The sequence below is a fragment of the Trichomycterus rosablanca genome, chromosome 4 (genome assembly GCF_030014385.1).
Source record: "Trichomycterus rosablanca isolate fTriRos1 chromosome 4, fTriRos1.hap1, whole genome shotgun sequence".
Lineage (NCBI taxonomy): Eukaryota > Metazoa > Chordata > Actinopteri > Siluriformes > Trichomycteridae > Trichomycterus > Trichomycterus rosablanca.
Genome location: NC_085991.1, coordinates 49,120,357 through 49,141,554, shown reverse-complemented (window position 1 = coordinate 49,141,554; position 21,198 = coordinate 49,120,357). Strand labels below are relative to the sequence as shown.

Sequence of the window (21,198 nt, the reverse complement as noted above, 5' to 3'; positions counted from 1 at the left end):
TTCTGATAGTGTTCTTATGTTTGTATGTTAGAGGACGTTCAGATCCGCTGAAGAACTCTTAACACACTCACTTATTTTATTCAGATGGAACCGAAGCTCGACGCCTTTTATTATCTGCAGCTAGTTTGTCAACAGTAAAGGAGGCGTTTGAAAAGAGCAGGACTTTGAGGAGGAGATCAGAGCTCATATTTAAAGAAGCTGGCACACGAAGAAGCCTGGCACTGGCCTAGTTCTCTCAGCAGACGGAAAAGAAGAGATAAAAATAAAACTCAGACAAATAAAGCCGGCAGTTAGAGGCACACACCATGCCAGCCTGGGATTTTATTATTATTATTATTATTTCTTTTGAACAGTGAATGTTTTACATCTAAAAAACAGGAGCAAGTGCAAAAAAAATTAATAATAATAATGGTAATAATAATAACAATAACTATAATAATAATAATAATAATAATAATAAGTATGAAAATAATAATAATAATAATAGTAATAACAATAATAATAATAATAATATTAATAATAATGATAATAATTATAATAATAATAGTAATAATAATAATAATAATATAATAATTATAATAATAATAATGAGAATAATTATAATAATAATAGTAATAATAATAATAATAATAATAATAATAAAACGAGGAGTTGTTGAAGAACATAAATACTTGGACTAATTTTGAGCAGCCGGCAAAGCGGGCATGATTAGGAAGTGCCAAAAAGTTGAAGTGGGTGAAAAAGCGAGCGCAAGAGTCACTTAGATCAGACTGTTGGCAGGCGGTGATGGTGCAATTACGGCCGCAGGAAGGCAATTACTTATACGACGCCGGAGTGCTGAGGGACGAACGGGAATAACGGGGCATGAAAAAAGAGGAGAGAACAAGAGGTAGTGGAGGAAGAGCAGGAGATCAGAGCGGGCACACATGAGGTGGTATCACACAGGTGGGCACAGAGGAAACGAGATAGAGCAAGTGTGAGCATCAGAAACCAAACGTGCCAGTAAAAGTGAGAGAGGGAACAGGAGGGAGGGGAGAGAGATGAAAGGTGAGGAATGAGAAGCAAGAGCGAGCACAGAGCAGCGAGGGAGGGTACAAGAGTCCAAAAAAAACCCCCAAAAACGGGGGCAGCAGCCGAGAGGACAAAAGCAGAAAACAGATTCCAGCAGAAAATAAAACCAGCTGGAGAGAAGAAGAGACAGACGGGCAGACAGACGGACGGATGGACAGTAGATGTACAGCTGGGTGGACAGATGGACAGACACACAGATGGACAGAGAAACAGACACAGAGGTACAAAGACAGATAGATTTAAAGACAGACAAATAAGACACGAACAAACAGTAGACAGACAGACAAACTGACAATCAGATAGACCAACAGATGGACAAACAGATGATCAATGCAGACAGATGAATCGCTTTATAGACTGGACGGCAGACAGGCAAATAGACAGACAGAGATGTACATAGACAGACAAATAAACAGACAGACAGATTTATGATGGACTGACATTTAAACATAGAATACAAGTAAATATAAATACAGATTAAATAAAAAGAGAGACAGGTGGATAGAAACAGAAAAACAGACAGAGAGAGACAGGTCGATAGAAGGACGGATGCAGAGACAAAGAGAGAGACGGGTAGATGAAAAAAGAGGCCGACTGATGGACAAAGAGAGACAGACAGATAGATAAAGGGACAGATAGATAGACAAGGAGACATACAGGTAAACAGAGACAAACAAATTGAAAGACAGACTGATGGTCAGAGAGACAGACTGATGGTCAGACAGACAAATAGATGGACAGAGATACAGACTGATGGGCAAAAAGACAGACTGATGACAGATAAATAGAGACACAGATTGATGGTCAGAGATACAGAGAAATAGACAGAAAGACAGATTGATGGACAGAGAAAGACAGATAAATAGAAAGACAGATACACAAATAGAGAGACAGACTGATGAACAGAGACAGACAGAATGAAATAGTGACAGACAGATAGACAAAGATACAGATACACAAATAGAGAGACAGACTGATGAACAGAGAGACAGACAGAATGAAATAGTGACAGACATAAACAGGGAGATAAAGGTAAGCAGAAAGACAAACAAATAGAAAGACAAAGTGTTTGTTGGACAGCGAGACAGACAGAGATACAGATAGATGGACGGAGAGGCAGATATATAGAGAGACAGATGGACAGAGAGAAAAACAAATAGATGAACAGACAGACAGATAGATGAACAGACAGATGGACCGAGAGACAGACTGATGCCCAGACAGACAGTTAGATAGATGAACAGAGAAAGACAAAGATAAATCAAAAGATAGATAGAGAGACACACAAGTGGTCAGAGATACAGACTGATGGTCAGAGATACAAATAGACAGACAGACAGACATGGACAGAGAGACAGACATATAGATGGACAGACAGACAGATGAACAGACAGACAGATAGAGGAACAGGCAAACAAATAGATGGACAGTGGGACACACAGATAGATGGACAGAGAGACAGACATATAGATGGACAGACAGACAGATGAACAGACAGACAGATAGATGGACAGACAGACAGATAGATGAACAGGCAAACAAATAGATGGACAGAGGGACACACAGATAGATGGACAGACACTGATGGACAGAGAGACAAACTGATGGGCAAAGTAAAAGACTGATGGTCAGACAGATGGACAGACAGATAGATGAACAGAGAGACAGACAGATAGATGAACAGAGAGACAGACAGTGATCCCTCATGCAGTGAAGCAGATACACAGTGTATGTACCTTCATGTAGGCCCTGCACGTCTTTTCTCTCTTTTGACGCTTTATAAGAAGAATGTAAGCAAGAAGAAGAAGAAGAAGAAGAAGAAGAAGAAGAATGTAAGAGAGAAGAAGAAGAAGAAGAAAAGCACACACACACACACACACACACACACACACACACACACACAGAGTTAGACGAGCTTTGAAAATCAGCCTCAGCATTCCTACCACATTCCTGCGCACAATCAAGCGTCTGAAGGACGCAATCAGACGACGCGCCGGCACGGCTGAGACGCCGCCGCCGCCGCGCGGGAGCCCGTTTTGCCCCTGTTTCAATTAACAGCGTCTCTCTGAATAGCTAACTAGCTTACATAACGCTAACGCGGAGACACGGGGCCCGGAGGAACGGAGACGCGGGTAGCGGAGCGTACGACGAGATGAAGCTCAGAAATCCATTAAGCCCGAGACGTCGGGGTGGAGGAGGTCGGCGGGACGAGTATTTAGATCGACGCCCCCTACAGACCAGCCGCTCACACTCACCTGGCGCTAGACGTGAACGCAGGGTGAAGCGTTGCGTAATTAACATCACTCCGGCTACTTCTGACTAGTCTCGTGCTTGCGTGAACGCAGGGTAAAGCGTCGCATAATTGACCTCACTGCAGAATGGACAGCGTACCTTGTTGAAGCTGCGTCCGGCCGAGTCCTTCTCGCTGGGCCTGAGCTCCTGTAGCTGAGCGTCCAGGATGTCCACCAGCTGCTCCATCAGCCGGACCGAGGAGCTGACGTCGCCGGCGAACACGGGGCCGTGGGTGTGGCGCGCCAGCTCGTTGGCCAGGTTGGCGGCGTTCTCTCCGCTCCGGATCTGAGCAGGGACACAGATAACACGGCGGATTTAATGTTGGGGGGGTGGGGGGGTGTTTGGCAGGATCAGCAGAGCCGTGTTGGTAAAATTTACCACACGGACGGTAAATTATGGAGTGTCAACAATCAGGAATGGAAATGTGCGATATCCATAATAACAGCAGCACAGAAGACGATTGTGGTACTGACCTTCTGCGCCACCTGCGTGACCCAGTGTGAGGTGCAGTTGCTGAGATCCGGTCCCTTCGGGTTCCAGGTTCCACTCAGCGCCGTGCAGAGGTACGAGGCGACACCTGAACCACGGGAACACAGAGAGAGAGAGACAGTCCATTTAGAACAGGTACAGTTCAAAATATCAGTCAAAAGAACTGGTTCTCACTGGTTCCCACTAGTTCCCACTGGTTCTCACTAGTTCCTACTGGTTCCCAGTTATTTACACTGGTTCTCACTTATTCCCACTGGTTCCCAGTAGTTCCTACTTGTTTTCCACTAGTTCCTACTGGTTCTCACTAGTTCTCACTGGTTCCCAGTAATTCCCACTAGTTCCCAGTGTTTTCCAGTAGTTCCTACTTGTTTCCCACTAGCTTCCAATGGTTTCCAGTAGTTCCCACTGGTTCTCACTAATTCCCACTAATTCTCAAGGATTCCCACTGGTTCCTGCTAGTTTCCACTGGTTCCCAGTAAGTTCACTGGTTCTCACAAGTTTCCACTGGTTCCCACTAGTTTCCACCGGTTCCCACTAGTTCTAACTCTTTCCCAGTAGTTCCCACTGGTTCCCAGTAGTTCTCACTGGTTCCCAGTAGTTCTCACTGGTTCTCAGTAGTTCCCACTGGTTCCCAGTAATTTCCACTAGTTCCCACTGGTTCTCACTGGTTGCCAGTAGTTCCCACTAGTTCCCATTGGTTCCCACTAGTTTCCACTGGTTCTCAGTGTTTCCCAGTAGTTCCTACTTGTTTCCCACTAGTTCCCAATGGTTCGCATAAGTTCTCACTGGTTCCCACAGGTTTCCACTAGTTCCCACCATTTCCACTAGTTCCCACTGGTTCCCTCTAGTTCCCACTAGTTCCTACTGGTTCTCACTGGTTGGCAGTAGTTCCCACTAGTTCCCAATGGTTCCCACTAGTTTCTACTGGTTCTCAGTAATTCCCACTGGTTCCCAGTAGTTCCTACTTGTTTTCCACTAGTTCCCACTGGTTCTCACTAGTTCTCATTGGTTCTCACTAGTTTTCACTAGTTCCCACTAGTTCTCACTGGTTCTCAGTAGTTCTCACTGGTTCTCAGTAGTTCTCACTGGTTCCCAGTAATTCCCAGTAGTTCCTGCTGGTTCTTAATAGTTCCCACTGGTTCCCATTGTATATAAGGGAAGAACGGGATGAGAAACAGAAGCAGAAGAGAGAGGACGTAACCACATGATACCACAAGGTGAAAAAAAAATCTAAAGGAGAGCAAACAGAAAAACCAGAGGTGAATAATAAAAAGACGTTTGTACTGAGCCACTTCACACTGACCAAGAGGTTTAGAGAAGGATTGTGGGAAAAAAAATCAAGAGAAAGAGGGCGGAGTGAAGCTAACGAAGCCCGAACATAGAAACTGAGAGCTGGAACTATAAGGTACAGAAGACGGTTTCGCCAGAATTTAAATACTGTACAGGACGAAGATGAAAATAATCATTAAGAGGAAGGACGCAGCTCGTCCGAGCGAGAGCGAGGCGAATCCCCACACACCTGGTAGAAGGAAAATAGCATCTGTACGCAGATGTTCAATCCAAGCTAGAATAATAATATTGTTAATTAATAACACACAGTATTAAATACAGCGTCTGAAACCCGCCACATTCTGCTTTTTTAGTGAGTACCCTAAACACAGAAACACCAGGAAGAGTACCCAGAGTAACCGGAGTGGACCGAGCAATCCGGCATCACGGCTTCAAGAGTTACCAAAGTGATTACCACTTTGAAGAATCAAAGTGGTAATCAACTTGGTTCCTACTAGTTCTTACTGGTTCTCACTAGTTCCCACCGGTTCCTAAAGTTTTCCACTGATTCCCAGTACTTCTTACTGGTTCCCAGTAGTTCCCATTGGTTCTCACTAGTTTTCACTGGTTCCCATGATTTCCCATGGGTACCCAGTAGTATCCCTGGTTCCCAGTAGTTCTCACTGGTTCCCAGTAGTTCCAGTTCTCACTAGTTTTCACTGGTTCCCAGTAGTTCCCACAGGTTTCCACTAGTTCCCACAGGTTTCCACTAGTTCCCACTGGTTCTCACTAGTTCCCAGTAGTTTCCACTGTTTCCCACGAGTTCCCACTGGTTTCCAGTAGTTCCCACCGTTTCCACTAATTCCCACAGGTTTCCACTAGTTCTCACTAGTTCCCAATAGTTCCTACTGGTTTCCACGAGTTCTCACTAATTCCCACAGGTTTCCACTAGTTCTCACTAGTTCCCAATAGTTTCTACTGGTTTCCACTAGTTTCCACAAGTTCTCACTAATTCTCACTAGTTTCCAGTAGTTCCCGCCAGTTCCCAGTGGTAATAAAGTACATAAGGGGAGAACATGAAGAAAAACAGAAGCAGAAGAGAGAGGACTGTGAAGAGAATTAGGCTGTGGGACCGAGGTGAAGAGAACAAAAGTACAGAAATGTGATGGAACGAGAAGTAAAAGGTGGATGGAACCACGGCAGTCGCAGCTGTTTAGAAGTATTAAAGGAAGAAGCAGAGAAGAAAGATCAACATGAACCAGAGCAGCACCGACTCACGGCCGAGGTCGAGCTCTTCATCTAGAAGGTTTGAGAACATCATTAGTAAAAGCTGGAGAGAATCAGCAGCGAATCAAGAAATGAACGTGGAATGAAGCGTAAACGTAAATGATGCAGGGGGTAAAAGGTCCGCTCCACGTAGAAAACCGTCGGGTAAAGGTGAAGAGAACCGAGCTGTAAAAGAGGAAAATCTGAAATCTGAAGAGAAGCCGGCGTGTCCAGACCGGCCCTCATTACCGCCGCTTCAAAGCCGAGGCCAAGCTATTCTCACGCGGCCTTTATCCAAATGATGAAACGGATCGAGACGTGGAGAAGGCTGGAGGCCTGTTTAATCTACAAACAAGCTGTCACAACAGCACACAAATCACCCGACTAAATACATAAACCAGCGGCGTAAATGAACTCCCGCGGCCAAATGAACCCCAGAGTTCATCTCGACCCAGACGAGCCAGTTCAACATGAGGAACCGCTGCTTCGCTCAGCGCTTTTACAGCATCATATCAACAGTTCGTCTCATTGGAGGAGCTTTGAAACTGGGTCAAAGTTCAATCAGGCAAAAATCGTACCACGTACCTCTGGTTCCTTTGGGACACGGTCGCTCGACCGTCACCCCCCTGTGTGTCCGGGGCCACACGATGTCCCTCGTCTCCGTGCTCTCGCAGAAGCGCCGGCTGGACGGTGGAGGGCTGGTGCCGGTCGGGTCCGGGATCCCGAAGTTCTCGGGCGCGGGATCCGGGGCCCCTCGGCCGTGCTTGGGGCCGACCGTGACGGTGGAGTTTGCTAGGTCTCGTGGGGTGAGGTTGCTGCTGAAGCTGGTGGACGTCGTGGTTCTACTGGGTGAGGCGGTTGATGTGATGTCGTTGGTGACCGTCGACACTGAGGAGATGGAAGAGTGGATTATATTGTTAGCGTTTCTACTCAAATCTCAGTGAATTGTGGGTAATCTAGAATGTGTTGGATCAAAATAAGTTCTATAATAGCTGTTAAGTACATTTATTATTATTATTATGATTTAGTGTCATGTATGACGTCTTTGTGCCCATATAAATAGGGCTAGTTTGACTGCAACTATTAAAAGATGCATGACAAGGTCGCCTTATTCACCAAAATAAACCCAGACTGGCCTCTTCATCCACACGGAAATTTGTCTGAATGGCCATACAGATCAGTCATAAATGTGAAGATGCAGCAGGTACCAGCAACAGTGTCATCCAACCTGTACATCACCACAGGCTTTGCTGGTACATAAGAACAAAGTTTGTTGATTCTGATGCTTGTTGATGTCGACGTTTCTTTTTTTACCCAGGTTTTTTACTCAAGGTGATTTAAAGCTTATTTGACTGTGGACAGTGCAAGTCTACTTAAAGTACTGAGATAATGTAAAGTCCCTTGGTTTTACACCAAAGTCATCTTGTATTAATGATTCTCTTAACATGAGTAATAATAATAATAATAATAATAATAAAATAATAATAATAATAACAGTAATAATAATAATAATAGTAATAATAATAATATGAATAATATGAATAATAATAATATGAATATAAATAATAATAACAACAATAATAATAATAAAAAATAATAATAATAATGAAATAATAGCAATAACAATAATAATAACAGTAATAATAATAATAATAATACTAATAGTAATAATTAATAATAATAATAATAATAATAATGATATGAATATAAATAATAATAACAACAATAATAACAATAAATAATAATAATAAAATAATAACAATAATAATAATAATAATAATAGCAATAACAAATATAATATTAATAATAATATTAATAATGATTGATGATGATATGATAATAATAATAATAATAATGATTGATGATGATATGATAATAATAATAATAATAATAATTAATAATAACAATAATAATTAATCATAATAATAATAATAATAAATCTGCACTTTCACTTATATAAAACCCAAACAATCAAGAATCAACAATGATTACACAAAGGTCTCAAACTGTCAAGTTTTATAACAGCATTAGTGACTGATCTCTGGGAGATTCAGAACCATCATTATTACTTCTGTTAATCTAAAATTAGAAGAATGTTTTTATTCAGCCACATTCTTTATCGTGAAGGTCATCATATCGCTTGCTGTTTGCACGTCTCTTATCCTGTATAAAATAAATCATTACGATCGATGTTCTGCTCTCGGCTGTGTGATCACAGCGCTTTAGATCACCTGACTCTCATCACACGCCTCAGTGAGACGGCGTTATACACCGGTCCAGGTTATTCTCTCCTCACAGAGTGTTGTACCTTATGCATATCTAGCTAGGGTAGTTGTAGCCTAGCGGTTAAGGTACTGGACTAGTAATCAAAAGATCACTGCCAGGTTGCCACTGTTGGGCCCCTGAGCAAGGCCCTTAACCCTCAATTGCTTGGACAGAATACCGTCACAGTACTGGGAGTCGCTTTGGATAAAAGCGTCTGCTAAATGCTGTATATGTAAATGCATATTTAGACATCCTATCTTCATGGACCTCGGCCCGTCTGCCGAGGGCAACGCAGGTCCAGGTCCGATGATTGTCAGGGTTGCCAGATATGTGACATTTCTTCCTTGCCATAAAAAACACCCTCCACCTTCGTCTTGGCTCACGGCGAGCTCGATTTTCTCACAGAACTTTCTGTGGGTTATCAGGTACCACAAACTGCCATCAGTCGCCCCGCAAACAGATTTTCATTTTTACTGGAGCTGATGTAGCACTTACACACACACTCATGAATGAAGGGATCGCTGCAAGTCACTGTAGATAAAAACCTCCACTAAATGCTGTATTCATCCACTAAATGCTGTAAACGTAAATGCATATTTAGACACTATTCTTATTGCTTATTTTACATTGCCTCCTCTCGCCAGAAATCGCCAGCTGTAACTAAAACTACGTCATCCGACCGTTTGGTGAATGTGAACGCAGGCTTAGACATGAGCAGTAGCACATCGAGACTCAATCTTCAGAGCCACCATGCAGCCGTCATGAATCGTGTGGATTTTAATGAAAATACAAGCAAGAACTGATGTTAGGAGTAAAATGGGGATGATTGTATAGACCCTGAGTAGACCAGGGGCCCAAGGGGACCCGAAATGTCCAGCAGGTAGAATATTATCTATGCCTGATAGCAAGGGAGGGGGTTAGTGGACATGCACCATCAGGCCTGTATTGGTTACCAGTAAAACCCCACAGGAGAGAGTCACACGTAATTCGCACACACAGTGACTTCAGACTCGACTCTGACTCGTTTAAAATGACTCGGACTCGACTCGTGACTCGCAAAAATGACTTGTGGACAACAAAAGTCAACAGCATGTGTTAACATTAGTTACGTGTGACAATTATATATATATATATATATATATATGATCCGACATCATTCTGATCGCTCAGTCCGTCTTAACTTGCAACGCACGCAATGAATAAATGTTCCAGCCAGCTTCCGGTGTAGTGATGAAGCGTCGCTCCCTACTCCCTCCTTTGGATTCGATTCTCAACAAAAATGGTGGAATACCCTACGTAGTGCACTTCACAGTAACAGATCATGTGAATGGAACGCTCCTACAGAATCGGCGCTAATGATTGTAAGAACCGCTTTCTGAACCAATCAGAGCTTCTGATTGTAATTTGTAGTAAGAAATGCTGTTATTTGTATTTATTCAGTTTGCAGCGTCACACAGATGACGTGGTAATGAAACGCTTGATCGGCTTTCTAACGAGTTCCTGTTTTACTTCACAACTGGGAAAAGTTTGGAGGTTTTTAATTATAAGCACATTTGCAAAATAACGGATTCTATTCCTAATGGGACACACGCTTATAAATGTAATAGCATCTGGAAGAACATAAGCTAAAGTAAGCAGTGGTTATGATGTTTGTTGCTGTGTTTTGGATTTTGGCCGCTGTGCCGTGATTTATCAAACGCTTTTGTTCTGTAATGAAAACAAAACGTATCAGTTGAAGCTTTTAACTGGAACCTTCTTGTTACAGAAATTACATTCATTTACACAATGAGGAGGAAAGTAAAGGCACGAAGTAAAACGGCTAAATACACTCGCTAATCTGTGGTGGTTTTTTATCTGAACTTACAGATTATTTCTTTATTTCTACGCTACATTTCCAATATATGTTTTGTGTAGATTATATTGACTCGTGACTTGACTCAGACTCTAGCCTAAAGACTAGTGACTTAACTCAGACTCTAGCCTAATGACTCGTGAATTGACTCAGACTCTAGCCTAAAGACTCGTGGCCTGACTTAGACTCTAGCCTAAAGACTCGTGACTTGACTCAGACTCTAGCCTAAAGGCTCATGACTTCACTCAGACTTTAGCCTAAAGACTCGTGACTTAACTCAGACTCTAGCCTAATGACTCGTGAATTGACTCAGACTCTAGCCTAAAGACTCGTGTCCTGACTTAGACTTTAGCCTAAAGACTCGTGACTTGACTCAGACTCTAGCCTAAAGACTTGTGGCTTGACTCGGACTCTAGCCTAAAGACTCGTGACTTGACTCAGACTCTAGTCTAAAGACTCGTGACATGACTTGGCCTCTAGCCTAAAGACTCATGACGACTAAAACTCTAGCCTAAAGACTCGTGACTTGACTCAGACTCTAGCCTAAAGACTCGTGACTTGACTCGAACTCTAGCCTAAAGACTCGTGACTTGACTCGGACTCTAGCCTAAAGACTCGTGACTTGACTCAGACTCTAGTCTAAAGACTCGTGACATGACTTGGCCTCTAGCCTAAAGACTCATGACGACTAAAACTCTAGCCTAAAGACTCGTGACTTGACTCAGACTCTAGCCTAAAGACTCGTGACTTGACTCGGACTCTAGCCTAAAGACTCATGACTTGACTCAGACTTTAGCCTAAAGACTCGTGACTTGACTCTAGCCTAAAGACTTGTGACTTGACTCAGACTCTAGCCTAAAGACTCATGACTTGACGCAGACTCTAGCCTAAAGACTCGTGACTTGACTCGGACTCTAGCCTAAAGACTCGTGACTTGACTCGGACTCTAGCCTAAAGACTCGTGACTTGACTCGGACTCTAGCCTAAAGACTCGTGACTTGACTCGGACTCTAGCCTAAAGACTCGTGACTTGACTCGGACTCTAGCCTAAAGACTCGTGACTTGACTCGGACTCTAGCCTAAAGACTCATGACTTGACTCGGACTCTAGCCTAAAGACTCATGACCTGACAGACTCTAGCCTAAAGACTCATGACTTAACTCGGACTCTAGCCTAAAGACTCGTGACTTGACTCGGACTCTAGCCTAAAGACTCGTGACTTGACTCGGACTCTAGCCTAAAGACTCGTGACTTGACTCAGACTCTAGCCTAAAGACTCGTGACTTGACTCGGACTCTAGCCTAAAGACTCGTGACTTGACTCGGACTCTAGTCTAAAGACTCGTGACCTGACTAAGACTGTAGCCTAAAGACTCATGACTTAACTCGGACTCTAGCCTAAAGACTCGTGACTTGACTCAGACTCTAGCCTAAAGACTCGTGACTTGACTCTGACTTGTATTTTGTGACTTGTGAACATCTCTGACGCTTGTGATAACGGCCTCTGTGAAGAGCAGAGAATCGTCGACGTCGCCACTTTCTCGGCGGTAATACAGAAATAAAAGCGCCTCTACCCCTCCGAAACGCTGCTGCTTTCTGGCTCTGGAATGAAACTGATCACTACGCAAACGTCTGAAGAAGAATCACTGAATTTTCAGTCGGCCTGAGCGGCGTCCTCGCAGGAGCCGTTTGTCACTTCAGCCTGATTAAATGTCAGCGGCGAGAGACAAAACTCAGCCTGAGCGCGTTTAACATCTATCTGCTCTCCTCTCCGCTCGCGCCTCCTTATCTCTCTCGGCCTAATTCTTTGATAAAGTGAGTCTGAGGGAGCCGGAGACTCGAGGAGGGAAAATCCGCCTCAACACGACCGAGATAAAAAGGCTGTGAAGCATTTTTCAGAATTTCTGATGGAGGGAGGAGGTTTTTATTATAGATCATGATGCACATAAACACAGATATCCTCTCTCTCACACACACACACACAAACACACACACACTGGCTAATAAAATATTTAGTAAAAGAACTACAGCTGACTGAATACTAAGCACAATCAGAACCATCCAAAATCAGATTTGACAATTTTTGCTTCAAACAAGCGATCGACAATCCTCAGATTCATCACTTCTAATGCCGTCCAATCTTTTTTGGCATTCCCAGTCATTTAACTTGCATCCGACCTCATTAGTTTGCTATGGAGGCGGCCGTCCTGCTTTTTTACATACTAACTCCTGAGAAAGCAAACAAGCGGTAATAAAATATATATACCAATCGGCTGGGCGCCATCTAGCAGGCACAAATGGTCACAGAGTCTGCTGGGTGGGAAAAGGCTGTGTGAATACACCGAGGCTCGGTGGAGTCCTAAACCTTTGCTGTAACAATGAAGTCACAGTTTGGTAGATCTGCTACTGTTTACAGTTTTTCTTAGATTGGAGATTGTGACTCTCACTGTGGTTCGGTGGAGTCCTAAACCTTTATTTTAGATTTGCTACAGTTTCCAGTTGTTCTTAGTTTGGAGATTGTGACTCTCACTGTGGTTCGCTGGAGTCCTAATGCTGTGTTTTAACAATGAAGTCACACTTTGGTAGATCTGCTACTGTTTCCAGTTGTTCTTAGTTTGGAGATTGTGACTCTCACTGCGGTTCGCTGCAGTCCTAAAGCTTTGTTTTAACAATGAAGTCACACTGGTAGATTTGCTACTGTTTCCAGCTGTTCTTAATTTTATGATTATGACTCTCACTGTGATTCGGTGGAGTTCTAACGCTTTATTTTAACAACAGGTGAAGTGTGTGAGTGGTGTTTCACTCTCTGATGACCTGATGTCTTTTCCTGGGTGCATTTCTGCCCGGTGTCCAGTGTTTAAAGGTGGCACCTAACACCCACGGTGCAGTCCCACATCTCTAAAATCTCACATTACAGGCACACATAAGGAATATTAATAATAATAATAATAATAACGATAGCAGCGCTATCGGCTATTGGCTAATGTCCAGGGGCTTAAAACAGTCTAGGCTTGGTAGGTGCACGGATAGGAATAGAAAGGTGGCATCAGGAAGGGCATCCGGGGTAAAAACTGAAGTAGAGCAGCCAGGAAAAACAAAACAACATATTCGTGTCCTCATTAACATAAATGCTCTCATATTTTGACTGATTGAGCACATACTGTAAGAAGTCTTCTAAAAAGAGTGGCTGAAAAGATCATATAGAGGTCACCAGAGGTGGAAAGTAACGAGTTACATTTACTCGCGTTACTGTAATTGAGTAGTTTTTTTGTGTAGATTTTACAACCTGTAATTTTACTTTTACTTAAGTATGTTTTGTATTAGGAATTGTAATTCGCTACATTTTAAATAAGATCCGTTACTGAGTAAAAAAAAACGCTAAAAAAAACGGAAAAAAAAAATGGCGTCTGGAAAACTGCTGCAGTGAATTCCAGGATGGAAAATAAACTGGTGCTAAAATAAAGGAGCTGTAATCTAGGTATAGAGTAAGGAGGGAAGGGTGATTTTAAAAGTTTAACATGTTTGTTTCGTTATTTGATAACATAATGATGTTAAAGAACGGCAAAGTTTTGTCTTATACATCTTGAAGGTTTTCTTTGGGTCATTTAGTGAAAGTCACACCACCTGTAACCTTGACTTGTGTTGAGTTATGAGATTTGCAGTATGACTGTTGTTCGGTATTTGTTAGTGATGAATAGAAAGCTGGTCTATAGAATCCACAATTTATGCCGACTTCAGTGGTTATACAGTTTGAAAAAGTTTTATGGGATGGTCTGTACTAAAATAAAATGTTAAATGTTGTATCAACATGTTTTTTTCTATTATATTTTAATTAAAAACAGCTGTTGTGAGATATATATCCACTTGTCCCGTTTGCATTACACCCCCCCCCCCCCCCACACACTGTTAAAACTAAGTAACGTTTACTCTGAGTACATTTTCATGAGTTACTTTTTACTTGAGTAGACTTTTAGGCTAGTAATTTTATACATACTTAAGTAAAAATTTATTAAAGTAATAGTACTTTTACTTGAGTACAATATTTTAGTACTCTTTCCACCTCTGGAGGTCACTATGAGAGGTCTAACAAGCTCATGGTCAGGTGTCCAAATATTTTTGGCCTGGTGTGGAGGAGCTGTGCAGAGCCCTGACCTTAAGCCTACTGCACACCTTTGGGTAGAATTAGAATGTTGATTGTGAGCCAGGCATTTAACATCAGTGTCTGACCTCACAAAAGCTCTATTTTCTTTTAGTAAATAAGCACAAGCACAAATTCTCACAGACGCACTCCAAAATCCTGTAGGATGTTCAGCCGCAGATTTATATAACCCACCGTAGTTTTGGAGTAGGACGTCCAGCAGCCTCAGTCTCACTAGGTCTGGTTTCACTACATGGATATGTGAGTAAATAATCAGTAGTGTGTCACGACCTCGAGGATCTGGATCACATATCCGAGCCCCCCCGGCTGCTCCGCTCTCTCACTGCAAATAATGAAGCGCATATTTTACCGGAACGAAGAAACTAAAGAAACGACGTTCCAGATCGGCGGCCTGGACCTCGGCCCGTCGGGCGCGTGTGTGCCGAGGGGGAACGCACATCCAGGTCCGATGATGGGTTGCCAGATATGTGATATTTCCACCTTGCCAAAAAACACCCGCCACCTTTGTGCTGGTTTACAGAACCGTGGGTAATCAGGTACCGTAAACTGACATCAGTCGCCCCCGAAAACACATTTTCACTTTTACTGGTGCTGCAAGGTGGATTAGCGAGACATCCTCACACACACACACACACACACACACACTCGTGAATGAAGAGCTCAGGGTGGAAAAGGCGGCCTGGCAGTTTTACTAATTCAGAAATAGGAGGTAACAAAGCTGATGCATTTGGACTTTACTTGAGTGTTTCTTTATGTAATACTTCTACTTATCATACCACATATAGCCAAAAGTATTTGGACACCTGACTATGAGCTTTGCTGGACGTCCTAGAGTAACCTCTATGTGGTCCTACCAGCTAGAGCAGCAGCCGCTCTTCTGAACGGGCTTGTGTGTGGGGATTTGTGCCCATTCGATTAAAAGAGTTTATATTTGCATGGCAGAAAGCCTCAGTTGATGTTCCGGTTCATCCCAAAGCTGTTGAATGGGGCTGAGGTCAGGACTCCTGAGGTGCAGGAACCTGGAGTTTCTCTTCATGTCTTTATGAAGCTTGTTTTGTGCATGGGGCGGAGCCATGCTGGAACAGGAAAGGACCTTCCCTAAAGTTCCTTCCACTGAAGAGACAGAACGTCAAGTTTTTGACTTTGTACACTGTACAGACAAAAGTATTGGGACAGGACAGGACAGCCCTTCTAATGACTGAATGTAGTCATTTCTGCCACATTCGTTGCTGACAAGTGTTTAAAAATGAAATGCTTTTAATATTGTGCCTACAGTTTGGGGAAGTCCCCTCTCTCCTGCAGCTCTATAAAGACACGGTTTGGTTTGACTAGTGAAGCTCCATTCGAGCCCTGTGTCAACCCAACTCAACACTTTAGGGATGAATTACGCTTAGACTGAGCCAGGCGTTCTCTTCTGCTCCAACATCAGTGCCTGCATGAATGAACAGACACAAATTCCCACAGACACACTCCAAAAGTCTTTCCAGGCTTTCCAGAAGAGTAAATGATACTAAAGCTACGAATAAAAGAGGAAAGAGGTTTTGATTTTGGAATGGGATGTCCAACAAGCTCACGGTCATGCGTCCCAATACTTTTGTAACCCCTGGTTGTCCATAATCCTGTCAGGCGAGCGTTCATGCTCCTATATAATCCGACCCAAACCACCTGATGATGTTTTGCACCCGTGTTGGATCAGTTAAAGTAAAAGAACAAAGCGACCGGTGTAAACGACCGCCTCGTCCGCCTGACTGTTTGTGTTGACGTGTCCTGTCCGCCGGCTCTGCAATTTTCTCCTGATTATGCCGAACAATTTCACCGGTGGGCCGGAGAGAGAAACGCCGGGGGGTGGAAGGGGGTGTAGCGCTCGCCTCAGTCTTAACTGTCATTTTAACTCATTTTAAAAGTCAGTTTGGTCACTTGGTGTAAAGGAATAAAAAAACAAGGACACGTAGAGATTCAGAGCCGCTGCTAGAACAAAATGAAGATCACTGCATTACACTACATGGGGAAAAGCACCACTGCGATTCGAACCCTGGATCCCAGTACTGGTGATTGCAGTAATGGTAAGCTGGCGTACTTTACTGCTAGAAAACCAATAATGCACTACTGAAACTAATTTAGTTAAAAATATTATAATAACATGCGCTGATCCCACCGTTATTCTCACGTTGTCTGTAAATTTTTACGAATGGTTTATAGCTGCATTCCTTCACCCGGACGCCATCTGAGAATCAAGTTAGAGAACCTGAGAGGAAGTGAGACGATGTGAGTTTCATGTTCAGAGCACTTTATGTTAAGTAATTAAAGTTTATTTTTTAATTTTTTCCCTTTTTCTCCCCCTTTAGCGCATCCAATTGTTCAATTTGCATCGTGCTTCCTCTCTGTCTATGCCGAACCCTGCCCTGACCGAGGAGATCGAAGCTAACCCATATCCCCTCCGAAACATGAGCAGCAGCCGGATGCATTTTTGCCACCCACACATTGATGAGTCTGGCGCCACCTAGCGTTGCATGCGGAGAGACGCACCATAAGGGCACTCTTCCTCATCTCCTGTGCAGGCGCCTCTAATCAGCCGGCAGAGGTCGTAATTGCATTCTGACAGAGAGAGACCCACATCCGGTTCTTTGTCCCACCCGCCAACTGAGCAACCGGCCATTCGTTGCTCATACAGCCACTCAGCTTCGAACCAGTGAAGCAGAGCTGGATTCAATACCATGTACTCAGAATCCAGCCCTGGTTGCAGCGTGTCTTTTTACCGCTGCGCCACCTGAGTGGCTTAGTAATTAAAGTTTAACTAAAGAAGTTTAATTAAAGTTTAAAGAATTTATTTCACGTTTGTCATCTTTAATGTCATTTTAAGATTTTAAATGCACCTTTGTGGTGGCACAGTGATGCAGATAGGAGCTTTTGAGTGTGTGTGTGTGTGTGTGTGTGTGTGTGTGTGTTTGCCCTGTGATGGACTGGCCAACCCGTTCGGAGTGTTTCTTGCCTTTGCCCAGTGAATCTGACCCACTGTGACTCCGACCAGGATAAAGATATGGTAAAACAATGAATGAATGAATGACAGAATAAATGAGAGTTCTGCTGGTATCACTCCTAACCAGCCAGTATGTCTGTGGGAATTTGTGCCCATTCGGTCAAACGATGGCATCATTTGTGTGGCTGGGCACTGCGCTCTGTAGTCTTCTACGTGTTTATAATGTGTTTATATAAGCAGGAGTGATGGGATCTGATTTCTCACCGATCTGAGCAGTCTGTTCGGTTCTTTAATCCACTTCAAAAGCTCAGACGGATCCGACGCCGCATGTTTTCACTTTTATTTATGTATTATCTAACGTACAGTCTGTTACACCTGACGGCGTCGTTCGCTGCTCGATCTCGCAGTGCGTCCGCTATTTATAGAGAGGTAGAGAGATCCAGAAGGAGGAATCATGGAGGGATTTAAAGCAATTAAATAAGAACAGAAAAACCTTCAGTCGGATTCAGCCGGATTCAGTCATCTGTACAATCTGCTGCTGTTCACTCCACAATAATTCTCCAACAGAGCAACTACCGACCAATAAATAAATAAATAAACACGCTTTTATCATCTGTGAGCAGATACCATGCTGGTTCTCACTGTGGTTCTGTCAGTTCCTAACGCCACATTCAACACAAAGTTCTGTTAAAGGTACAAAACCTACACCCACCTGTGAGGTCTGTGTCGGGTTTAGGATTTTTGTGAGTTTTTCTTGAGTTTTTGTGGAGCTGAAGAAATAAACCACACATTTTATTGTACTAAAACACCGTTCTGTGTGGAGTTTGCATGTTCTCCTCATGTCTGTGCGGGTTTCCTCTTAAAGTCCATAGACGTGCAGTCAGGTTAACTGGACACGCTGAACAAGTGTGTGTGTGTGTGTGTGTGTGTGTGTGTTTGCCCTGTGATGGACTGGCGACACGTCCAGGGCCCGGTGAATTACCCACTGGGATCCTGAACAGGATAAAGTGGTGATAAGTCAGACAGTAAATGAATGCCTTACAACCGTGCCTTAGAACCGTGCCTCACAACTGTGCTGCCCAATCATGCCTTACAACCGTGCCTCACAACCGTGCAGCCCAATAGTGCCGCCCAACTGTGTCTAACAACTGTGGCTCACAACTGTGCTGCCCAATCATGCCTTACAACCGTGCCTCACAAGCATACCTCACAACTATGCCTTACAACCGTGTCTTTACAATTATGCCTTTACAACCATGCCTCACAACCGTGCCTTTACAACCATGCCTTTACAATTGTGTCTTTACAACTGTGCCTTTACAATTGTGCCTCACAACCGTGCTTTAGCAACCAGCCTCACAACCGTGTCTTTACAATTGTGCCTTTACAACCATGCCTTAACAATTGTGCCTCAGAACCATGCCTTTACAACCATGCCTCACAACTGTGCCTTTACTATTGTGCCTTTACAACCATGCCTCACAACCGTGCCTTTACAACCATGCCTTTACAACCGTGCCTTTACAACCGTGCCTTTACAACTGTGCCTTTACAACTGTGCCTTTACAACTGTGCCTTTACAACCATGCCTTTACAACCATGCCTTACAACCGTGCCTTTACAACCGTGCCTTTACAACCGTGCCTTTACAACCGTGCCTTTACAACCATGCCTTACAACCGTGCCTTTACAACTGTGCCTCACCAACTGTGCCTTTACAACCGTGCCTTTACAACTGTGTCTTTACAACCATGCCTTACAACCGTGCCTTTACAACCGTGCCTTTAAAACCATGCCTTACAACCATGCCTTTACAACCGTGCCTTTACAACCGTGCCTTTAAAACCATGCCTTACAACCATGCCTTTACAACCGTGCCTTTACAACCGTGCCTTTACAACTGTGCCTAACAACCGTGCCTTTACAACCGTGCTAACCATAAGTTCCTGTTTGTGTAAATGCTTTATGTTTATGTTTAGAGCTTTTCTTAAACATAGAAACACGTATGAAACACATTTGGGTGGCACCAAATGAACACTCTGCTAGTGCTGTTTAAAACAGGACGGTCTGGACCGCGGGGGCACAGTTTTCCTCCGGCATGAGCCGTCATCAGTCCGTAATCACCAGAGCCGATCGTTTCCAGGAGCATTTCAAAGATAAAGTCGGTGCTGATTTTGTGGGGTGGTGTGGAGGCAGCGGCGGCTGCGCTCGTCGTCTCGTCGTGTTTCTGAACGAGAAGCAGAACCGTGGCCGAGCGCGGAACAAAGCGCCCGCTGGTTTGTGTCATTCATGTATTCAGAGTCATTAGCGAGGTCGAAGGTCGCCGCGCTGAGAGGGTCCGGCCTCGCAGGCGAGGGTCGAGAGGTCTGTTGCCATGGCGTCGACACGGAGAGGGCATCTGGAGTGGAAATGAGGCGGCGGTGATCACAAGACAATGCAAACGGAATAAAGGAAACGTGCTTCCTGAGGAGCCCGGCTCACGTCTGACCGGAGGCGGAGCGTCGGTGTCGTGGTTAACCAGCTCCCGGGCGGCTCTCGTAAATCAGGCTTTATAAGCACCGACCTGTCCGTCTGTTTTTAGGAATGTGTGATAAAGGGTGACGTGAGTCACCGAATCAGCCTAGCACTTACCATTGCACTCTCAGTACTGGTCCCAATCCCAGATCGAAATGGGAGGGTCGCATCAGGAAGTCCGGTTCTTTGTTTTATTGCTTATTAGGATTTTAACATCATGTTTTACACTTTGGTTACATTCATGACAGGAACATCAGATTCATCAGTTCACAAGTTTATTTCAAACACAGTCATGGACAATTTAGTGTCTCCAGTTCACCTCACTTGCATGTCTTTGGACTGTGGGAGGAAACCGGAGAGCCAGGAGGAAACCCACGCAGACATGGGGAGAACATGCAAACTCCACACAGAAAGGACCCGGACCGCCCCACCTGGGGATCGAACCCAGGACCTTCTTGCTGTGAGGTGACAGTGCCACCCACCGAGCCACCGTGCCGCCCGCCCTTTGTGTTAACTGTTAATTGTAATAAACTAATAATATAAAGGAAATTACGTGCTTCTGACTTTGCAGCAAAAGTTTAGGGAAGGCCCTTTATTCTATAAAGACATGAAGAAAAGCTCGATCTAAAGAAACTTCATTGCCCTGCACATGTTAGCAATAGATGTGGCTGAAATACTTGAACTAAATACTTGAAAAGGTGTCCACATACTTTCGGCTATTTAAAAAAAAGAAATCACACAGTGTTAGATTTCAGACTAATCCACTGTCACACATCATGACGTTTACCGGGCTCGACCGCAGTACAAGACGATTTATTGTATATACAGACGCCAAGCCTCAGCTGTTCACAGCCGAGCGGCGACCAGCAGAATACGACCCGAATCCTTGGAGCTGAATTCCAAAAACACTGCGCCGTGTAAAGAGGACGTCAAAAGACGCGTGTACGGTGGCACTGCGCCAACTGTTCCACGCCAAGTCTAATAAGCACCCTGTGTGGAGTGGCACCGCCCGCTGTGAGCTCGAGAGAAGCTTCTCAGCGTCTCA

At 43.9% G+C, this 21,198-nt stretch overlaps 1 protein-coding gene across 7 annotated transcripts in view; it reads right to left on the bottom strand.

Moving 5' to 3' along the window:
• The window catches only part of LOC134312466 (adhesion G protein-coupled receptor L2-like), a 270,296-nt gene that overhangs the window by 83,042 nt on the left and 166,056 nt on the right, over positions 1-21,198 (bottom strand). For all 7 annotated transcript variants that reach the window (XM_062994433.1, XM_062994436.1, XM_062994438.1 and 4 more), the window contains 3 exons: positions 6,973-7,275; positions 3,837-3,940; positions 3,463-3,648 (listed from right to left, as the gene is read on the bottom strand). In XM_062994433.1, coding sequence (XP_062850503.1) covers positions 3,463-3,648; positions 3,837-3,940; positions 6,973-7,275 — 593 coding nt within the window. The remainder of the gene's footprint in view (positions 1-3,462; positions 3,649-3,836; positions 3,941-6,972; positions 7,276-21,198) is intronic.